Genomic DNA, 19,074 nt, shown 5'->3' with positions numbered 1-19,074 from the left:
ATTAGTATTTTTTAATTTTCATTCAACGTCCGAATTAACCTTATTAAGGTCTGATTAAGTTCTAATTAGTACCGAAAAGTCTTATATTAAAGAGTAAAGTGCTCCCTAACAAAGCGACTTCATACCCCATAGCTCTAACTCGATGTACTTGTTTTGAACTTATATATCTATCTACTTTAGGATAATATGCATTATTTTGAGTATTTTATTTTGGGGTATAGACGTCTAACTTATAATTTTGAATGATGCGATTATTATAGTTGTTCGTTTCTTTAATGTTAATTTGTATGGGTATATAAGTTTCTCATTAAAGGTAAAGGATTGAGAAAAAATTAACCAATCTTTTCAAAAGTTAGAAACAATTTACATATTAAAAGACTAAAAAAAAAAATCACATAAATTGAAACAAATGAAATAATAATCTATGTGAGTTCCGCAAGTGTAGCAAATCCAATTTCAAATAAAAAATTCGAGTTGGGTTAGATTGACAGTAACATCAAAATAATCGATTCAATATAATTTTTTTGTTATTCGACATAACGAAATAAGTAGATATAATAAATTTGAGATCGAGACGCAATTTAGTTATATGTTATTATATTATTCATTCCAACAACACATATAATTCACTTTGATCGAATAGGACTCACGAATTTGTTTTTTGGAGTATGCAATATTCTAGCTCAAGTGTGCATATATCATGTGAACAGGTACTATAATTTATAAAACACTTTACATTTACCTCTTATTTCAATGTGAAATTCGCCTAAATATTACATGTGCATCCAGGGGCAGATCCACACAACCAAACAAGTTCCATGAACTTTTGTTATACCATGTATATGTATTAAATATTTTGTGAATCCGTTACATTGTAAATTAATTTGAGATTACAGTAGAAATTCATAAATTTCAAATTCTGAATTTTCTTATATACACGCTTCTTCAAAAACTTGTTGGCATGAAAACATGTTAGTTCTTTTCTATGACCCACGGGGGTGTTAATGGTTTTTAAAAAAATGACTTAACCGACCGAATCGAACCGTACCAAATCGATATTTAGGTTTTTTGTAAGAAAACCGACGGTTATTACATAAATTTATAACCGTACTGAATAATTAGGTTGGTTTTTATTTTTGCAAGAATAAACCGAAAAAATACCGAACCGTACTGAATATATTTATATATTAATTTTAAAAATAATAATATATTAAAATTTTTGCCTTGGGCTTAGGGTGATGGAAACAACTATGAGTTGGCAACATAATTAACACCCAAGGTTCTAACACTAAAACCTATTATACTACTTTTATACATTAAAACTAAATTAGTTTTAGGATCTCGATTAGTAACATGCAAGCTACAAGGGATTCGAACAATTTTGGATAGCAAACTACAAGATATTAGATATCTTTCCTCTCTTTTGATTTAAATTATATTTCTCTTATTGGATACTTAATCTTAGTAGACTCAGTTCTTGGGTCTCATCTTGATTGATTTCTTTCCACTTGTGTGATTTAAATTTTATCTTTTGTCATTGCTTAATATTGTTTTAATTACACTACATTGTTTTCATTACACTATCGTAAAATAGGGAGATCAATCTCTTTCTTGTCCTCTTTCACGTTTTCTTGATTAATCACCTTTTAAACATTCTTGATTCATCACCTATTAAACAGTAAAAATGTCTAGAGAGTTTTTGTCAAAGTCCAATCGGAGTATGCATATCGTGTTCTAACTTTTACTAGTGATTTTTACATGAAATTTTTGTTTTAAAAAAATACCAAATATTAATCGAACCGTACCGGCATCGAAGAAAAATCAAGATGATGGGACGGTTTCGAAAAGTCTTATTTTGGTTATACTAAATAAAATAACCAAAAAATCGATATGGTATAAATTTTATAAAATAACCGCCCGAACCATACCATTGACACCCCTTCACCAACCTATGCTTCTTCAAAAACTTGTTAGCTTAAAAATTATGTCAGAGTTTTTCACGACCTGCCCTCTATTACAAACGTCACATTAACATTTAGAGCCCGTTTGGATTGGCTTATAAGTGGTCAAACCGATATAAGCCGTTTTTTGATTTTTTTGGTGTTTGGCAAACCAGCTTATAAGCTAAAAAAGTGCTTAGAATAAGAAAAAAATAAAATAAGTTGGGGTAGGCCAACTTATTTTTTTTGGCTTATAAGTTATTTTTTTGTCAAACCAGCTTATAAGCCACATTTTTTAAACTAAGCCAAACGGGCTCTTATACGACTATTCTGTTGGTCTAAATGTGCATAAAAGTGGGAAGTTAAAAAATAGCACGTTTACATGTTTACTTTCTGTGGAGAAACGTTGGTTACACTCCAACTAGAGACTGGACAGTTAAAGGAGAAGCGAAAGCCAGGCTTCATGTTTACAATTTTTAATAGAAAAAATTTAAAACTCATAATTAGGGAGAATGATCAAGTTTGCGCTAAACTATGCGAAAGGTTCAAATTTGTATGACGTCACCGAGTACTAAACTTTCGTCGTTTGAAAATAAAGTGAAGTTTAACCTATTTTAGTAATGGCAAAGAGATATTTAACCTCAACTATTATCGAAGGGCAAAATAATTCCATTTTACATAGTTTAGGGACAAATTTGACCCGCTATCCTTATTTAATTCCACAAGATTCAACTTTAAGAGTCTCATTTTTTTCCCCCCTTAAATTTTGTATCCGGTCAAACTTAGACACTTCTGAATCGAAAAAAATAACCATTTTAACTCACAAAAGTTCAAAGTTATCTCCGAAAGAAATTCATTTTAAATATTACATATTATTTTTCAACTTCAAATATATATTTTTTAAATTTCACCGACATATTATCCAAACGCCCATGTTTTGTCGGTCTAAATAGATGTGCATAACACTACGGAAGTTAAAAAAGTAGTTTACTTTCTGTTGAGGAACCGTCGTCCGTCGGTTACACTCAAACTAGAGAGTGGACAGTTTAAAGGAGAAGAGAAAGCCAGGCTTCATGTTTACTTTTTTTATTAAAACAATTTTTATTTATCACCAGGCTTCATTTATACTTCACTATCTTTAGAATAGCGTCATCCTAAAGAAATAAATATGCCTGAGAAAGCGATAAAGTGGTTACAGTTTTTTTTCTTTTTTCAAAAAATATTTCTTGGTTGTTTAGATGTGTGTGTGTTTGTGTATTTATTTAATTTTTCCAATCTTGGACTAACAGCGAGTGGGTAGTTAAACGTATTGAATTTGATGAATAGTGCAATGAGCTATTTGACTCTCAACATCAAATTATTTTGGAAACGTAACAGAATTTTTTTCGATTTATTTATATTCTTACCCCATATTAAAGGCATTCTAAAAGGGACGCCATAAGTACTTTCTAGTCTATACTGTGTAGGTTATTGACCACTCACCAACCTAGGTGTGTAGCGGAATAGTAATTTTTTTTTTTTTTTTTAATTAGATGTATCAGGTTCGAATTGCTAGACATCAAGTGATTGGCTTAATTGAGGATTAACTATAAGCTGGCACACCGGTTGGTTGTTCGCACAATTGGATGGTGTCTTATCTAACGCAACGGACGCACAATAACATTTGTGGTGGTGTTTCAAGATGCCAATGTACAGTGTTCAAGATCAAGCTTGTCGGCAGACCACTGCCGAACTATTCTTGAGTGAGTTGGATCACAATCATTTTATCCACTGAACTACTACATGTTATGGCTTTAAATTAAAACATTAAAAGATAATCGGAAAATGTGACGACATAGAAACAATATAACCCCTATTAGTAAAGGAAAAATGTAGAGAGTGCTAAAACCTTCATAGTACTCTAACCTTAATCAAACAAATTTAAATTGATCGGATCCGTGAATGATAGACTCTAAATACTTGAAGAAGGAAAAAACAAAGAACTTGTAACCACACAAACCCAAACAATCTACAATCATTATGATCGAATAGTTCTTTTGTTTTTCTTTTTTCTTTTTTGGATTTTTGTTTGAGTTGATGGGAGAAAAGGATTGTTATTTTGTGCAGGGTTAGAGAAAGCAGGGAACTAAATAGTGCGGAAATAGGACACATTAACATTTAATACAAATGGAGGCATAGCACCTCTTATTCTTTATGACATTCATTAAATAAAAGGAGAAATTAAGGATGCTGTTCTTAGCCAACTCGACATACCAAAAACGATATCTACAAAAAGGACTCACCCATTAATCAAATTTTGTATTGCTATAATTGGCCCATAAACTATTACGTATCTAAAACATTTTTTTGCGCGGAGTGCCCTTCGTTCATTTTTTTGCGCGGAGTGCCCTTCGTTTGGGTTTTTTAAATTTTCATTTCATATTTGAAATCTTTAAAATTTGCTTCGCCTAACACCCATGGGTTGTGTTCGAACCCACGTGCGATCAAAATTTTAAAAAAAATTCGCAAGGCAAGTTTAAATTTCGCTTATGCCGGACCCCGGCATACTTTTGTTAAGGAATTACACAAAGTTATGCGGGCCCGGCAGATACTTATGCCTCAGGCGACTTGCATAAGTATGCGGTCCCCAGATAACTTTGATAATTCCTTCACAAAGTTATGCGTCCCAAAATAAAAGTTTGCCCATTAAAAGTATGCCCCACCCAGATAATCTCGCTGAAGGCTTAATTGTTTATGCCTAATTCGACCCGATACTTATGCCTTACCATGGGCAGACTTGATAAGATACGGGGTCCCAAGATAACTTTGATAATTCCTTCACAAAAGTTATGCCAGTCCGCATAAAAGTTTGCCCATTAAAAGTATGCCCCCACCGCATAATCTCAAGTGAAGGAATTATCAAAGTTATTACGGACCGCATACTTATGCCAAGTCCGCCCATAAGGTACGAGTATGCCGGTCCCATAAAATGTAATTCCTTAACAAGTGTATGCTCGCTTTTCATGATAGCGAAATTTAACCGCCGTTGCGAATTTTTTTTTAAAATTTCGATCAAAGGTAGTTCGAACCCTAACCCATGTTAAATTCAAGAAATTTAAACATTTCAAATATGGCCAAGAAATTTAAAGACCACCCCAAAAGAAGGGCAATTCGCTATCTAAAAAACTAGACAAGAATTTTAATTTGCACCATAATTTATTTTGTGGGAACACTTGCTTAATTCTTGTCCCAATATTTATTAATTTTTCCTTATGTACACTTGTATGCCCCAATGGAAAACTCTTAACTCATTTTTTGTTTTCTTCCTCTATTCAATTGAAAGCTTTAGACACCACAGTACCACACTTGTGTGTGAAACTCTAATTTCTAGCTATCCAAGTGCCCAAGCTTCCAATTGGATTTTCATAGTTAGCTAATTATGCTTGTAAGTTGTAACACTTATGTCCTGAATTTGGGCAAGACACAAGGCATCAAATACCAAGCTCAAGGCATCAAATAAGGTTGAGCTACTAACTGAAGACATTTATGTTACATGTTTTCTCATTAATGAATTTTGTACCAAAATATGGTCACTGCATCAATATTTTCATCTCTTTGTAGATCTATCTTTAATATATGACAGCATTTACCCGAAATATATGCAAGAGAGTTATTCTGATACTCCCTCCATTCCAAAATAAGTGTTGTTTTAGGCTTTTTATTTTGTTTCAAAATAAGTGTCACTTTTGGATTTCAAGAAGAAATTAATTTTATTCTTCCAAACTTATCTTTATTTATTATCAAGAATCAGTAAATAAATTTTCTTTTTCTAAGCATTAATTAGGGGTAAATTGGTAAGAACACTCCTAATTTTAGAGAGTGACGATTTCTTAAGGGGTGTCGTAGCCTAAAAGAGACATTTATTTTGGAATGGAAGGAGTAATTATTAGTAGAAAGAAAAAGAAAATACCTTCTTCTGGTAAATGGAGGGGAAGTGCTGTATTTTGCCGTTCGGAATTGATAGTGCTCTGGCCCCAAGGGGTACCAAATTGTTTCGATAATATCATAGCATCCCATTACTCCAAATTTCGTAAGACGGAAAAATTCTGGGTTCATGATTCAATCTTTCTTTCCCGTACCAAAATACAAGTTCTTGATTCAATTTATACATACCATTTATGAATACTTGGAGGGTGGAAAAATTATTTCTTTTACGAGGAATAAAGGCTTTGCCGTCAGATTCACTCCACACAAAAAATGATTAAGGGGTTGAACATAACTAGGTTTAGTTAATGCAAAATCGAGGGTACTACATTAGAATGAAATTGCTCCATTGCTAGATCTAGATTCCCATTTGCCCAACAAAGAGATTTCTTCGTGCCGGGTTGAGAGACAATTGACCCCGCAAAACCTAAGGTCTGCAACAAGGTCATAAACCGGACCCATGCTTTAAAGGATTCTAACTCACCACCCTCCTTTCGTTGCAATTTAAAGTTACCTGTTTCATTTTCAAGGTAACAAGTTCCACTTATTATGGACAATTACCTAATAGTGTCAACGTTCTTTTTCATTAATAGTAGTATATAATTAACTCAAAGTATAATGGTAAATTCATTCGACTACTAGAACACAGCCCAATGTGAAGTTATCTGAAGCCTTTCAATACTCTCTACAAGTAGAGGAACAAATAACAGTCAGTAACAACTAGTAGCAAGAACTAGGATGCACTTCAGGTGAGTAACCAAATTAAAATCCCAATAGCAAGCCGGACCATCATTGCATTCAAGAATCAATGTGATCCAGATCCAATATTGAAAGTCTAAAATACCAAAATCCAACATTCAACTCTGCCAGACATGAACACTAATATCACATATACCAAGAAAAGCCTGTATAAAGGAACCCCATCTGTTCATCAACCAGCAGAATCACCACATAAATGTCTAACTGAAAATCACCATTTTAAACAATATCTCAAAACCAAAAACCAAACGTTTTAAGCAAAAGGAATCAAAATTATAACTCCAAAATTCAAGATAGTTCAAATGTCAACCTCACTTCATAATAAGCGGAACAAGATATCATCAGAATATGCCACATTCATCTGTTAGTATCCCCTGGGGAATGGTCTACAAACCTTCCAGAGGAGCATTCATATTCTTGGTGTCCTCCACTCCCCCTCCCCAACCCACCCCACCCAAGGTGTGACAGATCATCTTGGCCACAGCTACCTGCTAGCAGTCTCAACCTACAATGTCCTGTTATCCTCCACTACCGATGACCCAAGGTCCAGTAACCCACTCTTCAACAACACTGGACCTAAGCCTTCACTTTCAGCTTGACTATTTCACTGGATACATGCTACAGTCACTATTATCACATGTACCAAGTAATTCTATCGCTTAGACAAACAGGAGATAAAAGAACCTTAATAGGACTAAAGCAATGAGAATTTCAACTGGTCGAATACAGCAACAGCAAATTTCTAAGATATAAACATGTTTAAAGAGAATGATTTTGTGCTATATGAACAGTGAACTGCCTATGGGAGGCAATTGCCTTAGAGGTCAAACAAGGAATAATCAATCATATTTTCAGAATACAATTAAGGGTGTTATGCTCCTAGTCATTGATATCAAAGATGCATTTAATTTAGAGAAAACTGATTCTTGCATGGAGCCATGTAATCGTCCAGTTAAGGATATACAATCATCTGCAAGAAATCTGATGTTTTCTTGCAAGCAAGAAGATTATTACTCCCTCTGTCCCAATTTATGTGCACACTTTCCTTTTATTCCGTCCCAAAAAAGAATGTCACATTTCTATAATTACAAATAACTTAACTTTAAAAATCTCTTTTTACCCTTAATGAATGATTTCTAGCCGCACAAATGTCTTAAGGTTTGTTTTAGACCACAAATTACAAAAGTCTTCCTTTCTTTCTTAAACTTTGTGCCAAGTCAAACAGTGCCACCTAAATTGGGACGAAGGGAGTAACATAATAGATTCAGCGTAACACATGTAACAGAGCTTGGCAAGATTCTTATGTTAACCCTGTATTATACTGGGTAAGAATAGCTTTGTTTGCTCCAGTTAATACAAATAAATTAATAGCTTTGCGCGCATGAACATAGATGGATTATCCAGTAAATTACTAGACTAACTGTAATATACTTGGCTGAAAAAAATTAACATGCTATTTCTTAAATCCTTACTACACATCAGAAGGTGTATAAACCAAGAATGAGTGACTGCTTGTGTAATTGGAGATGAGGGCCCTTCCAACTGAGGTTGGCTGAGAATAGGCTAACTCTGAGCGTTTAAGAACTAAATCCTTGCAAAAACTTTCCCTGAATTGAAGAACGAGAAACAAGTTCAGACTAAACGGAAATCATAGGCAATGAAAAAATATGTTGACCTTTAACATTCCAGACTGCAAATAGTGAAAACGGAGTTTAATTTAAAGAGAATAGTTACTACCCTTTTTTTTTGAGAAGGTAACATATTTGTGTATATATATAAAGTAGACTTAAAAACTGTGTAGTCTTTACAGTGTGGAGCAATATATATGGAGTACACTGTGGCAGGATCTTCTCATACTACATAGATGGAGTACACCATTCTGACTTTGCGAATACTTGCATACCAGGACCCCTTTCATAAATTATGTGAAAGTAAAGAAGAATTCAGCTACAAGTTCACAAAGACACTAGTCAAGTCAGAGCATCAGACTACTCAACATATGAGAACTAGGTTTGTTGGATCGAGTGATAGTCGCCTTTTTCCCTTTCCCAGTGATCTCGTTTCTCAGACATGAAATTTTTCGTTTCCAATGGAAACTAAGGAGCAATTACAAGTTTGAACCCCAACAGTTTGAATTTTGTCAGGAGATTTTATTTTCATTAACCATGCAACATATTTTCAATGAAAAACTTCAAGGAACCATAAGTAAATGGTGTTACCTAGCAGCATCCAGCAAATAGCTGGCTATATGTTTTCTTCTGTTGGAGGGAGTAACCCAAATAGCTCTAATGCCACATAACGCACATACAGCTTCCTTCTCACACAAGACTACTCCACTGACACTTTCATCGGGCTCTTCACGGCTTTTGGTTGATTGATTTCTTCTAACCATTTCCCTCTGGAAACTCACTCCCCCAAATTGGAGTGTGGTTGAAGTCCGTCTTGCTTCCTTCTCAGGTGAAACATCACACCTGCTGTCTTCTGGTCTTGAGAGAATCTTATACGCCTTCTTTATGGGCTCTGCTACCAGACATCCAGATATTCTTTGAGAAGATATAAACAGATACACCTGTTAACAAGACAAATATTTCAGAGCTTCATTCACAAAGCTAGTCAATCTCAGCCTGTCCCATAACCACCACACAAAGGGAGAAATCCTCACAAAAATTATTCATCAATTTTGAGAACAACCATTCAATGGTATAGGATGATTAAGAAGCCTCATTGAAATCAAGCAACTTAAAACTCAAGTTAATAAAATAGAACGTAGCAGAGAGTTGGAAGCTGGACAGTTGAAATTCGATACTGATTAATGGAAAACTTTCAACAATGAAGTTTGCTTTCGATGACTATAAATTTCTTAGCAACAGAAAGAAACCTTGCATAGCTGATGATATATCCACCCATCTCCAAGTTCCATCTCCATCATCTTCACAACTTCCTGTACCTGTCAATATCACACTCTCTCTAATTCTATGAACAATGTTTAACATGATTTGACTAGAGAAATATCAATTGTGGAAATCAAAATATGTTTTTTCATGTATAACCAAATCATATATGTAAACCTTGTTTCTCTGAGGAGGAGGGTCATCGTCCAGCACCAGGATAATTCGTCCAATTTCCAGTGAAGGAATTCGAAGAATTTTTTCATACCGCCAACCCTGGACATTTTATCAAAGCTCGATAAGATAGAACTCTAACCTTTTAATAACTGTATTTCATCAAGCACAACGGAAAATTTTGAAATACTAGATTCAGTTGCTGAATTACCTTAAATGGAATACCATGCGTATAATTCTTGTGAAACGTCTTGTGAAACTTTTCATCCCCTTCATCACCTTTAGCATACTTGAAGCCACAGACAGTACAAGCATGTAATAAAAAATCAGACTGACCCAGTTCCAAATAGAATTGGGCGTACTTTCTCTTCTTATTAAGAACTTTCCCTGACTTTGCCACCTCCAGGTTTGGCACAACATTCTCCAAGTCTATTTCCATGGATGTTTCACCAGTTGATGCACCATTCGTTTCACTGCAAAATCAGCTTACTATAAGCAAAGAACTTGAAGAGGAAATAAAAATGGTCATCAATGTTAGGCAGTAACAACTCTGATATATTATGTCTTTTCAAACACATGCTAGCCCAATTTAGCATAAAACCTATTTGTTTCAAAAAATTAAGAAAATGATTTAAGAAATCTTGTGTAACGATCAAGCTTTTATATTCAAAGGCGTTAAAATTGTTTAACGGTGTGATTTTAAGAAACTGCTGTTAAATCATTTCCCATAATCTGCCTTTAGTGACTATGATTCTCTAAAATAGCCATCCTGGTCTTCTATCTACTGAACAAACTCAACAAGAACAGCCAGTTGTACCACCCTAGTAGTCTTCCCTGATGGCTGATGAAAAAGGAGCAAATTCAAATCCAATGCTTTCTCTTATTTCTCCTTGTTAAGTTCCTTCCTTTTTGGTGTCTTTATTGTGCTTGCTTTGCCATGGTGCATAAAAGTCCAACCATGACATTTTGTTTCAGAGCACTCGCTATTGAAAGAGATTTCCTTTTCCAGTACTCAAAATCTTTTTTCCATTCATTACAGTAAATTCTTTCTTTGTTCTTCTGCTTTTAGCCTGTTTATAAGCATGTTGATGAAGGAACACAAGATTTATTACTACCTCAAATTAAAATAAGAACATGGTGTCCAGGTCAAGGCTGATACAAATGCAACTCAAAACCTAAAAGAAACCCCTACATCAGAATATGTTTAAGAGTCCAAGTGGAGCCAGGCTACTTTCAAGATTTTAGTTTAATAGGTAATTTGATTGAGGAAATGTTCATTGAAGAGGTACTGCTATTTAATCAGGCAAATGATTCGTATGCACCATAATTGTGAATTTGTGAGACATGATATTCAATTAACCTCTCCTAGAGACCAAAAAAAATAAATTTTGGTTGACCATCTAGGTGAAAAATAAATTTGAACAAAACAAGCAATTCGAGGAAAGGCTAATCTGTAAAAGTGTAGCAAAAGTAGAAAAACTACATAGTAATAGACAATACCAAACACTTTTCTCGTTAGAGAAAAGAGGTAACAAACATCATACCCAATTGAATTTTGAGGTCTTCGCTGGTATGTGACCACAATTTCTGGCTGTACCCTCCCATAATCGAACTCAACGCTGCAACATTGAGATGGATCTTCACTCTTGGGCGTAGGAGATGAAGAAGAAGGCTTAAAGAAACTGTTAATCTTTGATTGCATGCTTCTATTTCTCCGTTTCTTTGATATCCTCTCAGCTTTTTCACCTTTCACCTGTTTTATATTGTAACTATCATACGAAAATCTTGCCATAGCCCATTCCTAAAAATCAAAAAAAAAAAAATGGAAGGAAACCCTTACCTTCAAACCCTCCCCTTTATAATCTGAATCAAGGGCCACTTTATATCGATGATAACACAAGAATAACAACAACTACGCCTCAGGCCAATATCGATGATGACACAACAACAACTACGCGTTACTCCCAAACAAGTTAGTGTCCGCTATATGAAATTCTCACTTCTTCATTTAAGCTCATATCAAACCAAACTTAATTCAAGCATTTTGATAACAGCTCTTGGAACTTTAACTTATTATCTTTTGAATTAACCCTTCATATTGAGGTCCTGATCTATTTTACATGTACATCCAGAAGTCCTCAGCGAGAATTGATAACATAACTTATCATGCAGTATCTATAATAGTACAGTATATGTTAATTAAGCGAAAAAAAAAAGGAAAAATCAAAAGCTGCCTAACAATGGACATGAACTATTGAAGTACTAGATAGGAATAACACGGGAAAAAACAATTATGCAGCACAACATGAATGAATACAAATAAAGGAAATAAAAAAGAACTCACCGATTGCAAGAGTATTTCAGGCAACACTCTTCGCTTCTTTTCACTACTTTTCTTTTGGGAATTTGGCGGCTTTTGAAATTTGGCGCCGGGTCAATTTGGGGAAAAAATTGGCTTTTCCTAATTGGGCTTTTTTTTATATATAGGATTGTGAAGTAGGAATTCTTTCCAAAATGTGCAATTTTGGCCGGAAATTTTATTAGTGTTTAATTTATTGAGAATTTTAAATATATAAAAATCTATATGTGAAATGTAATTTATATGTGTATTAATTTAATTAAGATAGCGAATGAAAGATGACATTAGCTAATTCATGTTTTAGAATTTAAATTTGTTAATGGCATTTTTGTTATTTAAATTCTTGGACTTTTATTATTTGTTGTTTGAAAACAATTTTATATTTATTCATGAAGGATTAATATTTTGAATTATAATACTAAATTTTATTGATTATTTACTTTTAGGGAGGTAAAATGTGTAGTTTAATAATATTTGCAAAAAAATTGTAATTAATTATTTGAAAGTTAAGATATTGTGGTTGACTTGTATCTAATAGTAATAAGTTTAATTTTATTGCATTGTTAATACTTTTTTTTTTGGTATGAGTTTCTATGATCTTTTTTAATCTCCTTAAATATTTAATGTATTTTTAAATTTTTTGTATTATTAATATTTTACTAATTTGCAAATTTAAAGATCTGTGAAACTTACGCCTCTCACATTAAGTAGGTGTTTCGCCATGAAAATCAAATGTTTTTCATTTTATTTGGAGTTTTGAAGTTAGAGTTGTGTTTGGTTATAGTTTTGGTAAAGAATATTTGGTTATTTAACGAAATGCTGATTTAATTTTCAAAATAAGTGGAAAAAAATTACAAAAAAAAGTGAAATTGTTTCATAGCCAAAGGGGTCCTAAGTAAAACGCTTGGTCTTACTCCCTGCCTTTTAAGGCACTATATAAAATAAAAATAATGTATATATCCTTGCCTTGCAATAATTCAACATTGGGACTCCAAATGTCAGAAAGAAAATAAAATCACACGAAAAAAGAAACGGAAAGAATACAAGTAGAAATAAAGCAACCGTAGGATTCAAAAGATGTTGAAATTTATTTCTTCCGCCATAAACAATCAATAACCAACTTGTAAATTAACCAACACAAGTCACTCACCATTCTTAGCTTGAATCTCGCTTTCCCTCATCAGTCCACACCCTTCAATATAATTCAAAAACTCCTCTTAATTAATCTATCCATATCTCTCTCTCTCTTATTTCTTATGCTGTGGAAAAGATTAAGATAAATAAAAACGTATCTGAAAGAACCAAAACTTTTCTTTTTGTTTTTGCTCGCAAAATCCAGGTTTCTGTTAGGATTGAAACCTTGTGATTAAGTAATGCGAGCAAAATTTTGAACGAAATATAATGGCTGCTATTAAGCGAGTGATTCCATTAGGTGTTAATTACGGTATTAGTTTGTCTAAATTGCGAGGGATTAACAATGTAGCCATTAATGTTCCTGCAACTTCCTTGCTTGTAAATACCGATGGTTATAATGTTAAGTATTACAGTTCTGCTCATAACAAGTTTGATTATAGGCAGATTTCGCAGTTTGTTAAACCTAATAACAAACGTGCATTTCTCGTTGATACATTAGCTCTGGTATTTTTATCATTTTTTTCTCCATTGTTCAATTTCTTTTTATTTTATTGCAGTGTTCATTTTTTACCTTGCCATTATTTTTGTTTTGTATAATATTGGTCTAAGATGAGCTTAAACGGAGGACATTGTTAGTGAGGATTTGTATAGACGACCTTAACTTGTTTGGGAATGATGCGCAGTTTATGTTATTGTTGTTATAATTAGGAAGTTGGTGTGTTGACAGGTTCGTAGATTGGAAGCACAAGGTGTACCTTCAAAGCAGGCAGAGGCAATAACATCTGCTATCACTGAGGTTTTAAACGACAGTTTGGAAAATATTGCAAATTCTTTTGTTTCGCTAGCTGAAATGCAGAAAGTAAGAAATTCACAGATAGAATATTTTTCTTGTTTTTTTTTTTGGTTGTATAACAATGTGCCATTGTTGTACCAATATAAAAATGTTCTTTTGGGTGTTTGTATCTGTAGTCTGACTTGGTTCAAGAAGCCAATCTTTCCAAGTTCAAATCGCAAGTACAAAGTTCTCAGGTAAATATATTCTACTTAGTTTTTCAGAAGGTTTCATCATGTGATGTATAGAGATCTACTTTTTCTGTTTGTAGAATAATAACTCACGATATTTCAAATTTACACCCGTCGGTTCTTTATTTACCTATTTGGAACAGTAGTCTAGCTTTGTCTTCTCTGGTTCTGAATTGTAATATGGGGAGATATATGATTTTGAATGCGGTTTTGTGAAATTCAATAGTTGTAGCTAAATCTGTATAAATCTCCAGCTCGGAGCCAAAAAAATTATTGTTGAGTTAGCAAGAAGATGCAATCCTGCATATACTTCTCAACATTTTAATTAAGTTGATGTTAGATTGGTGTTAACAGTTAGGTAGATTAACTTAAAGCTGGAGAATCATGACTTATTGTGAACTGTTAGAAAAATCAAACCAGTTAAATATTATATGGCGAAACACGCAATAAGCATGTCATAAATGAGTGGAGAAGAAGCTCTCTATTTCAGTGGTCATAATGTGGCAGTTTTAAATGGTTCTCTCCTCTACCCCTCTCATTAGGCTATAATTGGAGATTATATCGTATGGTTTTGACTTAGATCTGCATAGAGGGCTCTGGACATACTTCTTAAGATCGAGAGGCAGGCTGTTTGGGGGTTAGTCCCATTTACCACATCAATTTGACATTGTTGGAACTCTGAATCTATGCAAGTACTTGGTGGTTCATGTATCTTCTGTTCCTAATCAGCTGTTGAACAACAATTGTTTGTGAAGGTTTTTGGCTTTCTGTGTCCCAAATAAAGATAGCTGCTTATTAACCTGAACATTTATGGTGATATTTTTCTTAAGCCGAGTGAACTATCTAGACTTACAGTACACGTTTTTTGCAATGTTCTTTTAGTTGCAGCAGAAGAGGGATTCTTATTCTGAGTTTATGGTTTGACATGATTGCAATATAAATTCAAAATACAATTATCTTGGACCACTCATCATCTTAGTCCTTTACTTGGTTAGTTTACTGGCCATATTGATCAAAATCTGGTCATAAAGTGTTTTTGCTAGAAGTTCACTGAACTCAATTTTAGAGGGCTAAGCACAATCCTACAAATATTTTCTCAAAATTCTTGTAGATGGCTCCTAATAGTTCCTAATGTTTTTCCATCCATTGGTTGAAGATTGTAGTTTGATACCCATTATTTCAAGTCTGCGTCTGACATTTTCTGGATGAATTTAGATTTTAAACTATATGTTCAAAAGACTGTCACTGTAGCTTCAGTTACACTTTCCTCACTTTGCTCGGAAAAGCTTATCCCTATTCTTCAAGATTTCGATTTTGGTCAACGTGAATTCATTAATGTTCTTTGATTCAAAAGTACAGAAGTATGTGAACACTGAATATAACCAAACAGCACGCCAGTATATCACTTATTCAGTGATTCCTCAGATAGGCTTTAATATATATCCAAGTTCAGAAAAGTGATTCTCTCGGAATCTGTTGATTGGCTCAGATTGTGTATCCTTAAATCAAGGCTCGTCACATCCACAGTGTTATGGATGGATCAAAGAAAGAACCAAAAAAATCTAGTTAAACTTGCCAATAGGAAGAATGACGGACTATGTGACATTGTGATCTTTAAGGATTGGAGTTAAACTTATAGCATCAGTGTGCATAAATCTTTATCAACAGGCTACAGCAACAGTTTCTGTTTAACTGGAAGAATCTGCTTCAAGGAGCAATCCACTTATGCAATTCAGGCTGTTTACTAAATCTTCTACCACAGAGCAATTCTAAAGTAATGTTATCTTACTAATGGTATATATCGAAAGTCTGGTGACTTGAAATGAAAGTTCAGCCTTGTTCATATGACTGAATTGTTCAGTCAATCTCTATAACTAGTTAGTGATATCTTAGCTTCTGACCATATGCATAAACGTGATGAAAGCGATGTGGAACTTTAAAGTTTGAACTCTATTTGTTGGAACGATGATTATTGCTTACTGTAATGCCCTTGAATGTCTTGTGTGTTGATGTTTCTAGAATTGCAAGAACCGATTTTGAGTTTGATACCTGAAGTTCTCTGATTGCAGGAAAATCATTTTTCTCTACTGCAACATGAAACTGAAAAGTTTCGGAATGACATTGAGAAAGTGCGTAGTGAATTGAGGTACATCTGAATTGTGGGAAATTTTATATTACCTTTATTTGCATGCTTTGTGAACCACTTATTTGCTGATATAGGTATGAAATTGATAAGCTTACTGCTGGACAACGTTTGGATTTAAATCTCGAAAGAGGGTAAGACTTTCAGAGTTCTAGCTAATAATGAGGCATTTAAACATTTTTCAACGCAATAATAAATCGATAATGATTTGTTGTTGCTCACTCTAAGCTGCAACTGGTTGCAGATGCATTCGCGATGAGCTTGCAAAGCAGAATACAGAGACCTCCAACCTTACTAACAAGCTAGATCGAGTAAGTGTTTTCTCTTTCTTTCAGTGGCGGATCTAGACTAGACGTAGTTTCGTCTAGCTCGGACTATCTATATATGTACATGTATACATATATTATGCATGTGAGCGTGTTAAAAAGTTGGCACATATATAGAGAAGTTGAACCTATTGATTGTAAATCTTGGAATTGTCAGGTCTCGCTTACAGTAGTAAAATGAGTGAAGTATCATAGAATACCTTCATCAAACTCACTATGTTCTGTGAATAGGAAATCCATGCCATGAGGGCCCAACTTGAAGCTGGAAAATATGAAGTCATCAAATATTGTATAGGTACCCTTGTGTCCATCTCAGCTGTTGGCCTTGCTGTGCTTCGCTTATATGCTTAAAAGAGATTTTCCAGAAGTCGAACCTCTCTATAACGGTGTCGTTGTATGGATATTTCTTGGCTGCTATTGCAAAATGTTGTTATAGAGAACATATAATATAACATAATATAAAAGTTGGTTCCAAAGAAAATTAAGTTGTTATAGTGAAATGTTGTTATAGATAGGTCTGACTGTATCTCTCAGAATAGGAAGAAATATAGTTGTTGACATTCATCTTGAGAGCTTCCGTAGATGTAATATTCGGATTGGCAGAAAGGTTAACAACTTTGTATAAATGAGTTTAATTCTTGAACATGATGTATCTCAATAGGAGATTTTTTTTTTTTTTTTTTTGAGAAGGGCCATTGTAAAAAAAAAATATTTCTCCCTGACAGAGAGAATTATCTCCCACCCTTTTAGTGGACGATACACAACCTCAAAATTTATAGCTTGTTTGGCCAAACTTCTATGATGCTAAAAGCACTCTTTTCTCCGAATCACCTTTTTAGAGATATAACATATACTGTGTTTCCTTCACTTTCTCAAATCAAGTCTTCAACTCGAGGTTCTTGGTCTTTGTAATTCTTCTAAGTTAATCTGCGTTATTTGCTTCCTATATGAAAATATTTCAAACATGTGCCAAAAGATACGATAGATTCGTTGCCAACATAATTTTGTTTAAAAAAGGGAAGAAACAAAAATAAACTGACACTAGACATTATTTGACTAGAGCTTTAAGAACCAAATTCTCTGTGTACGAGAACCAAAGAATCAATAACCATAGAAATCGAATTACCTTTCTCATATTCGTCAAAACCATAGATAACAGCTAGCAATCCACTGTGTAGTGTTTTATTTTTTACCCAAAATAATGATTGGATAAAAATTAAAATGCGTAGGAAAAAGACAGTTATGGGCAGAAGAACCCCATGTTCTTTCATTACAGTTAGCACGTCCTTAATGATTCCTAACTACTCCACCGTTTCACATGTCCACATGACATGCCACCAATGCTTCTTCTACAAATATTTAGTTGCACCCGATATTTATATCAAACCAAATAATTTAATCTTAGAATAAAAATTAACAATGACAATCTATATCAATATGGTTAATGATATAAATTTATATACACAATACATGTCTTTTTTTAATTGATCCTATAAACACGAGGTTTCTTAAGTTCTTTACATGCTTCTTCCTCTCTGGTCCCAAACCACGCCGCTCACACACAAATACGTGTTAAATGTTTGCGATTGATGTTTACATCAAATCAAAAAATTTAACCTTATCAATTAAAAACAAAATTTAGTATTTATATATAATTAACTATGATTGAATGATAAATATGGGTATGACAGACACATCATGCATTAATTGATTTGGAGAAATGAGAAAATTAGGTTTTTACCGAATATGGGCCGCATTACTGATGGGCCATCTGTGTTTATCTATATCTGACCCGGCCCATTTGACCCATCCTTCCAAAACCCATGAGAGGGTCCAAGTAAATAGTCACCCAAAAAATAACATTGAATCGTTTTAATTGGAGAGAAGAATAAAGTGAGTCAGAAACCATTAAAAGTGGTCACAAGCCATTACTGTTAGTGTGAAATTCTCAATTATTATAGAGATGAGATATTTCAAAGCAAAACCCACGAAAAGTGGGCATATATACCACACACCACTCTTAGTGGGCTCCAACCCACCTAATGACGTAAATACGGTATGGGCCCATTTTTACCACGTCCCACACTTTGCCTTAACGTTACGATAAGCTACCACACTGACCAAAAGCATTGAATGTTCCCTCCGTTTTTCTTCTCCTTTCTTGTAATTAATTGATTGTAATTAATTAAGATAGTGATAACTTCATTTTAATTTTTACATACATATCTTTGATCAATAAATCAACAGATCAACAAGAGATGTTGATTGTTATGAACCAGTCTCCTAAAAATAGAAAATTGGCCATGGAATATATATATAGCTGACAGTCAAAGAAATGATGCCAGGGGCGGATAAGCTTTAAATT

The 19,074-nt window shown here is 33.8% G+C and overlaps 2 protein-coding genes across 5 annotated transcripts; one reads left to right on the top strand and one right to left on the bottom strand.

Annotated features, from left to right (window-relative positions):
- Positions 1-7,945: 7,945 nt before the first annotated feature.
- Positions 7,946-12,204, bottom strand: LOC132065064 (protein CHROMOSOME TRANSMISSION FIDELITY 7). 4 transcript variants are annotated; one of them, XM_059458291.1, is made up of 8 exons: positions 12,069-12,149; positions 11,565-11,884; positions 11,269-11,477; positions 9,936-10,197; positions 9,731-9,826; positions 9,541-9,609; positions 8,882-9,231; positions 7,946-8,269 (listed from the first exon to the last, which is right to left on the bottom strand). In XM_059458291.1, exons 3-8 carry the CDS (start codon positions 11,424-11,426, stop codon positions 8,134-8,136), a joined length of 1,071 nt encoding a protein of 356 aa, XP_059314274.1. In that variant the 5' UTR covers positions 11,427-11,477; positions 11,565-11,884; positions 12,069-12,149; the 3' UTR covers positions 7,946-8,133. The 4 variants fall into 4 exon arrangements, with proteins under 4 accessions (XP_059314274.1, XP_059314273.1, XP_059314275.1 ...); XM_059458290.1 differs by lacking the exon at positions 11,565-11,884 and having other exon boundaries at positions 11,269-11,525; positions 12,069-12,204; XM_059458292.1 differs by lacking the exon at positions 11,565-11,884 and having other exon boundaries at positions 12,069-12,196.
- Positions 12,205-13,119: 915 nt separating this feature from the next.
- On the top strand, positions 13,120-17,077 carry LOC132065063 (protein FMP32, mitochondrial-like). The gene is made up of 7 exons (XM_059458289.1): positions 13,120-13,721; positions 13,945-14,076; positions 14,187-14,246; positions 16,310-16,386; positions 16,461-16,517; positions 16,628-16,694; positions 16,941-17,077. Exons 1-7 carry the CDS (start codon positions 13,485-13,487, stop codon positions 17,058-17,060), a joined length of 750 nt encoding a protein of 249 aa, XP_059314272.1. The 5' UTR covers positions 13,120-13,484; the 3' UTR covers positions 17,061-17,077.
- The last annotated feature ends 1,997 nt before the right edge of the window (positions 17,078-19,074 follow it).

Source organism: Lycium ferocissimum, chromosome 7, assembly GCF_029784015.1.
Source record: "Lycium ferocissimum isolate CSIRO_LF1 chromosome 7, AGI_CSIRO_Lferr_CH_V1, whole genome shotgun sequence".
Taxonomy (NCBI): Eukaryota; Viridiplantae; Streptophyta; class Magnoliopsida; order Solanales; family Solanaceae; genus Lycium; species Lycium ferocissimum.
Note: the sequence above shows the minus strand (reverse complement) of the source record. Positions and strands in the feature narration are given on the sequence as shown.

What these genes read in the sequence shown, in the direction of transcription:
- LOC132065064 (XM_059458290.1), bottom strand. Translation starts at nt 11,516, where the DNA reads ATGGCAAGATTTTCGTATGATAGTTACAATATAAAACAGGTGAAAGGT. An exon ending in CGCATGGTATTCCATTTAAG is followed by an intron (nt 9,827 to 9,935) that starts GTAATTCAGCAA and finishes TAAAATGTCCAG; the next exon opens with GGTTGGCGGTATGAAAAAAT. An exon ending in TATATCATCAGCTATGCAAG is followed by an intron (nt 9,232 to 9,540) that starts GTTTCTTTCTGT and finishes TCTTGTTAACAG; the next exon opens with GTGTATCTGTTTATATCTTC.
- LOC132065063 (XM_059458289.1), top strand. Translation starts at nt 13,485, where the DNA reads ATGGCTGCTATTAAGCGAGTGATTCCATTAGGTGTTAATTACGGTATT. An exon ending in AAAGTGCGTAGTGAATTGAG is followed by an intron (nt 16,387 to 16,460) that starts GTACATCTGAAT and finishes TTGCTGATATAG; the next exon opens with GTATGAAATTGATAAGCTTA. An exon ending in TTACTAACAAGCTAGATCGA is followed by an intron (nt 16,695 to 16,940) that starts GTAAGTGTTTTC and finishes TTCTGTGAATAG; the next exon opens with GAAATCCATGCCATGAGGGC.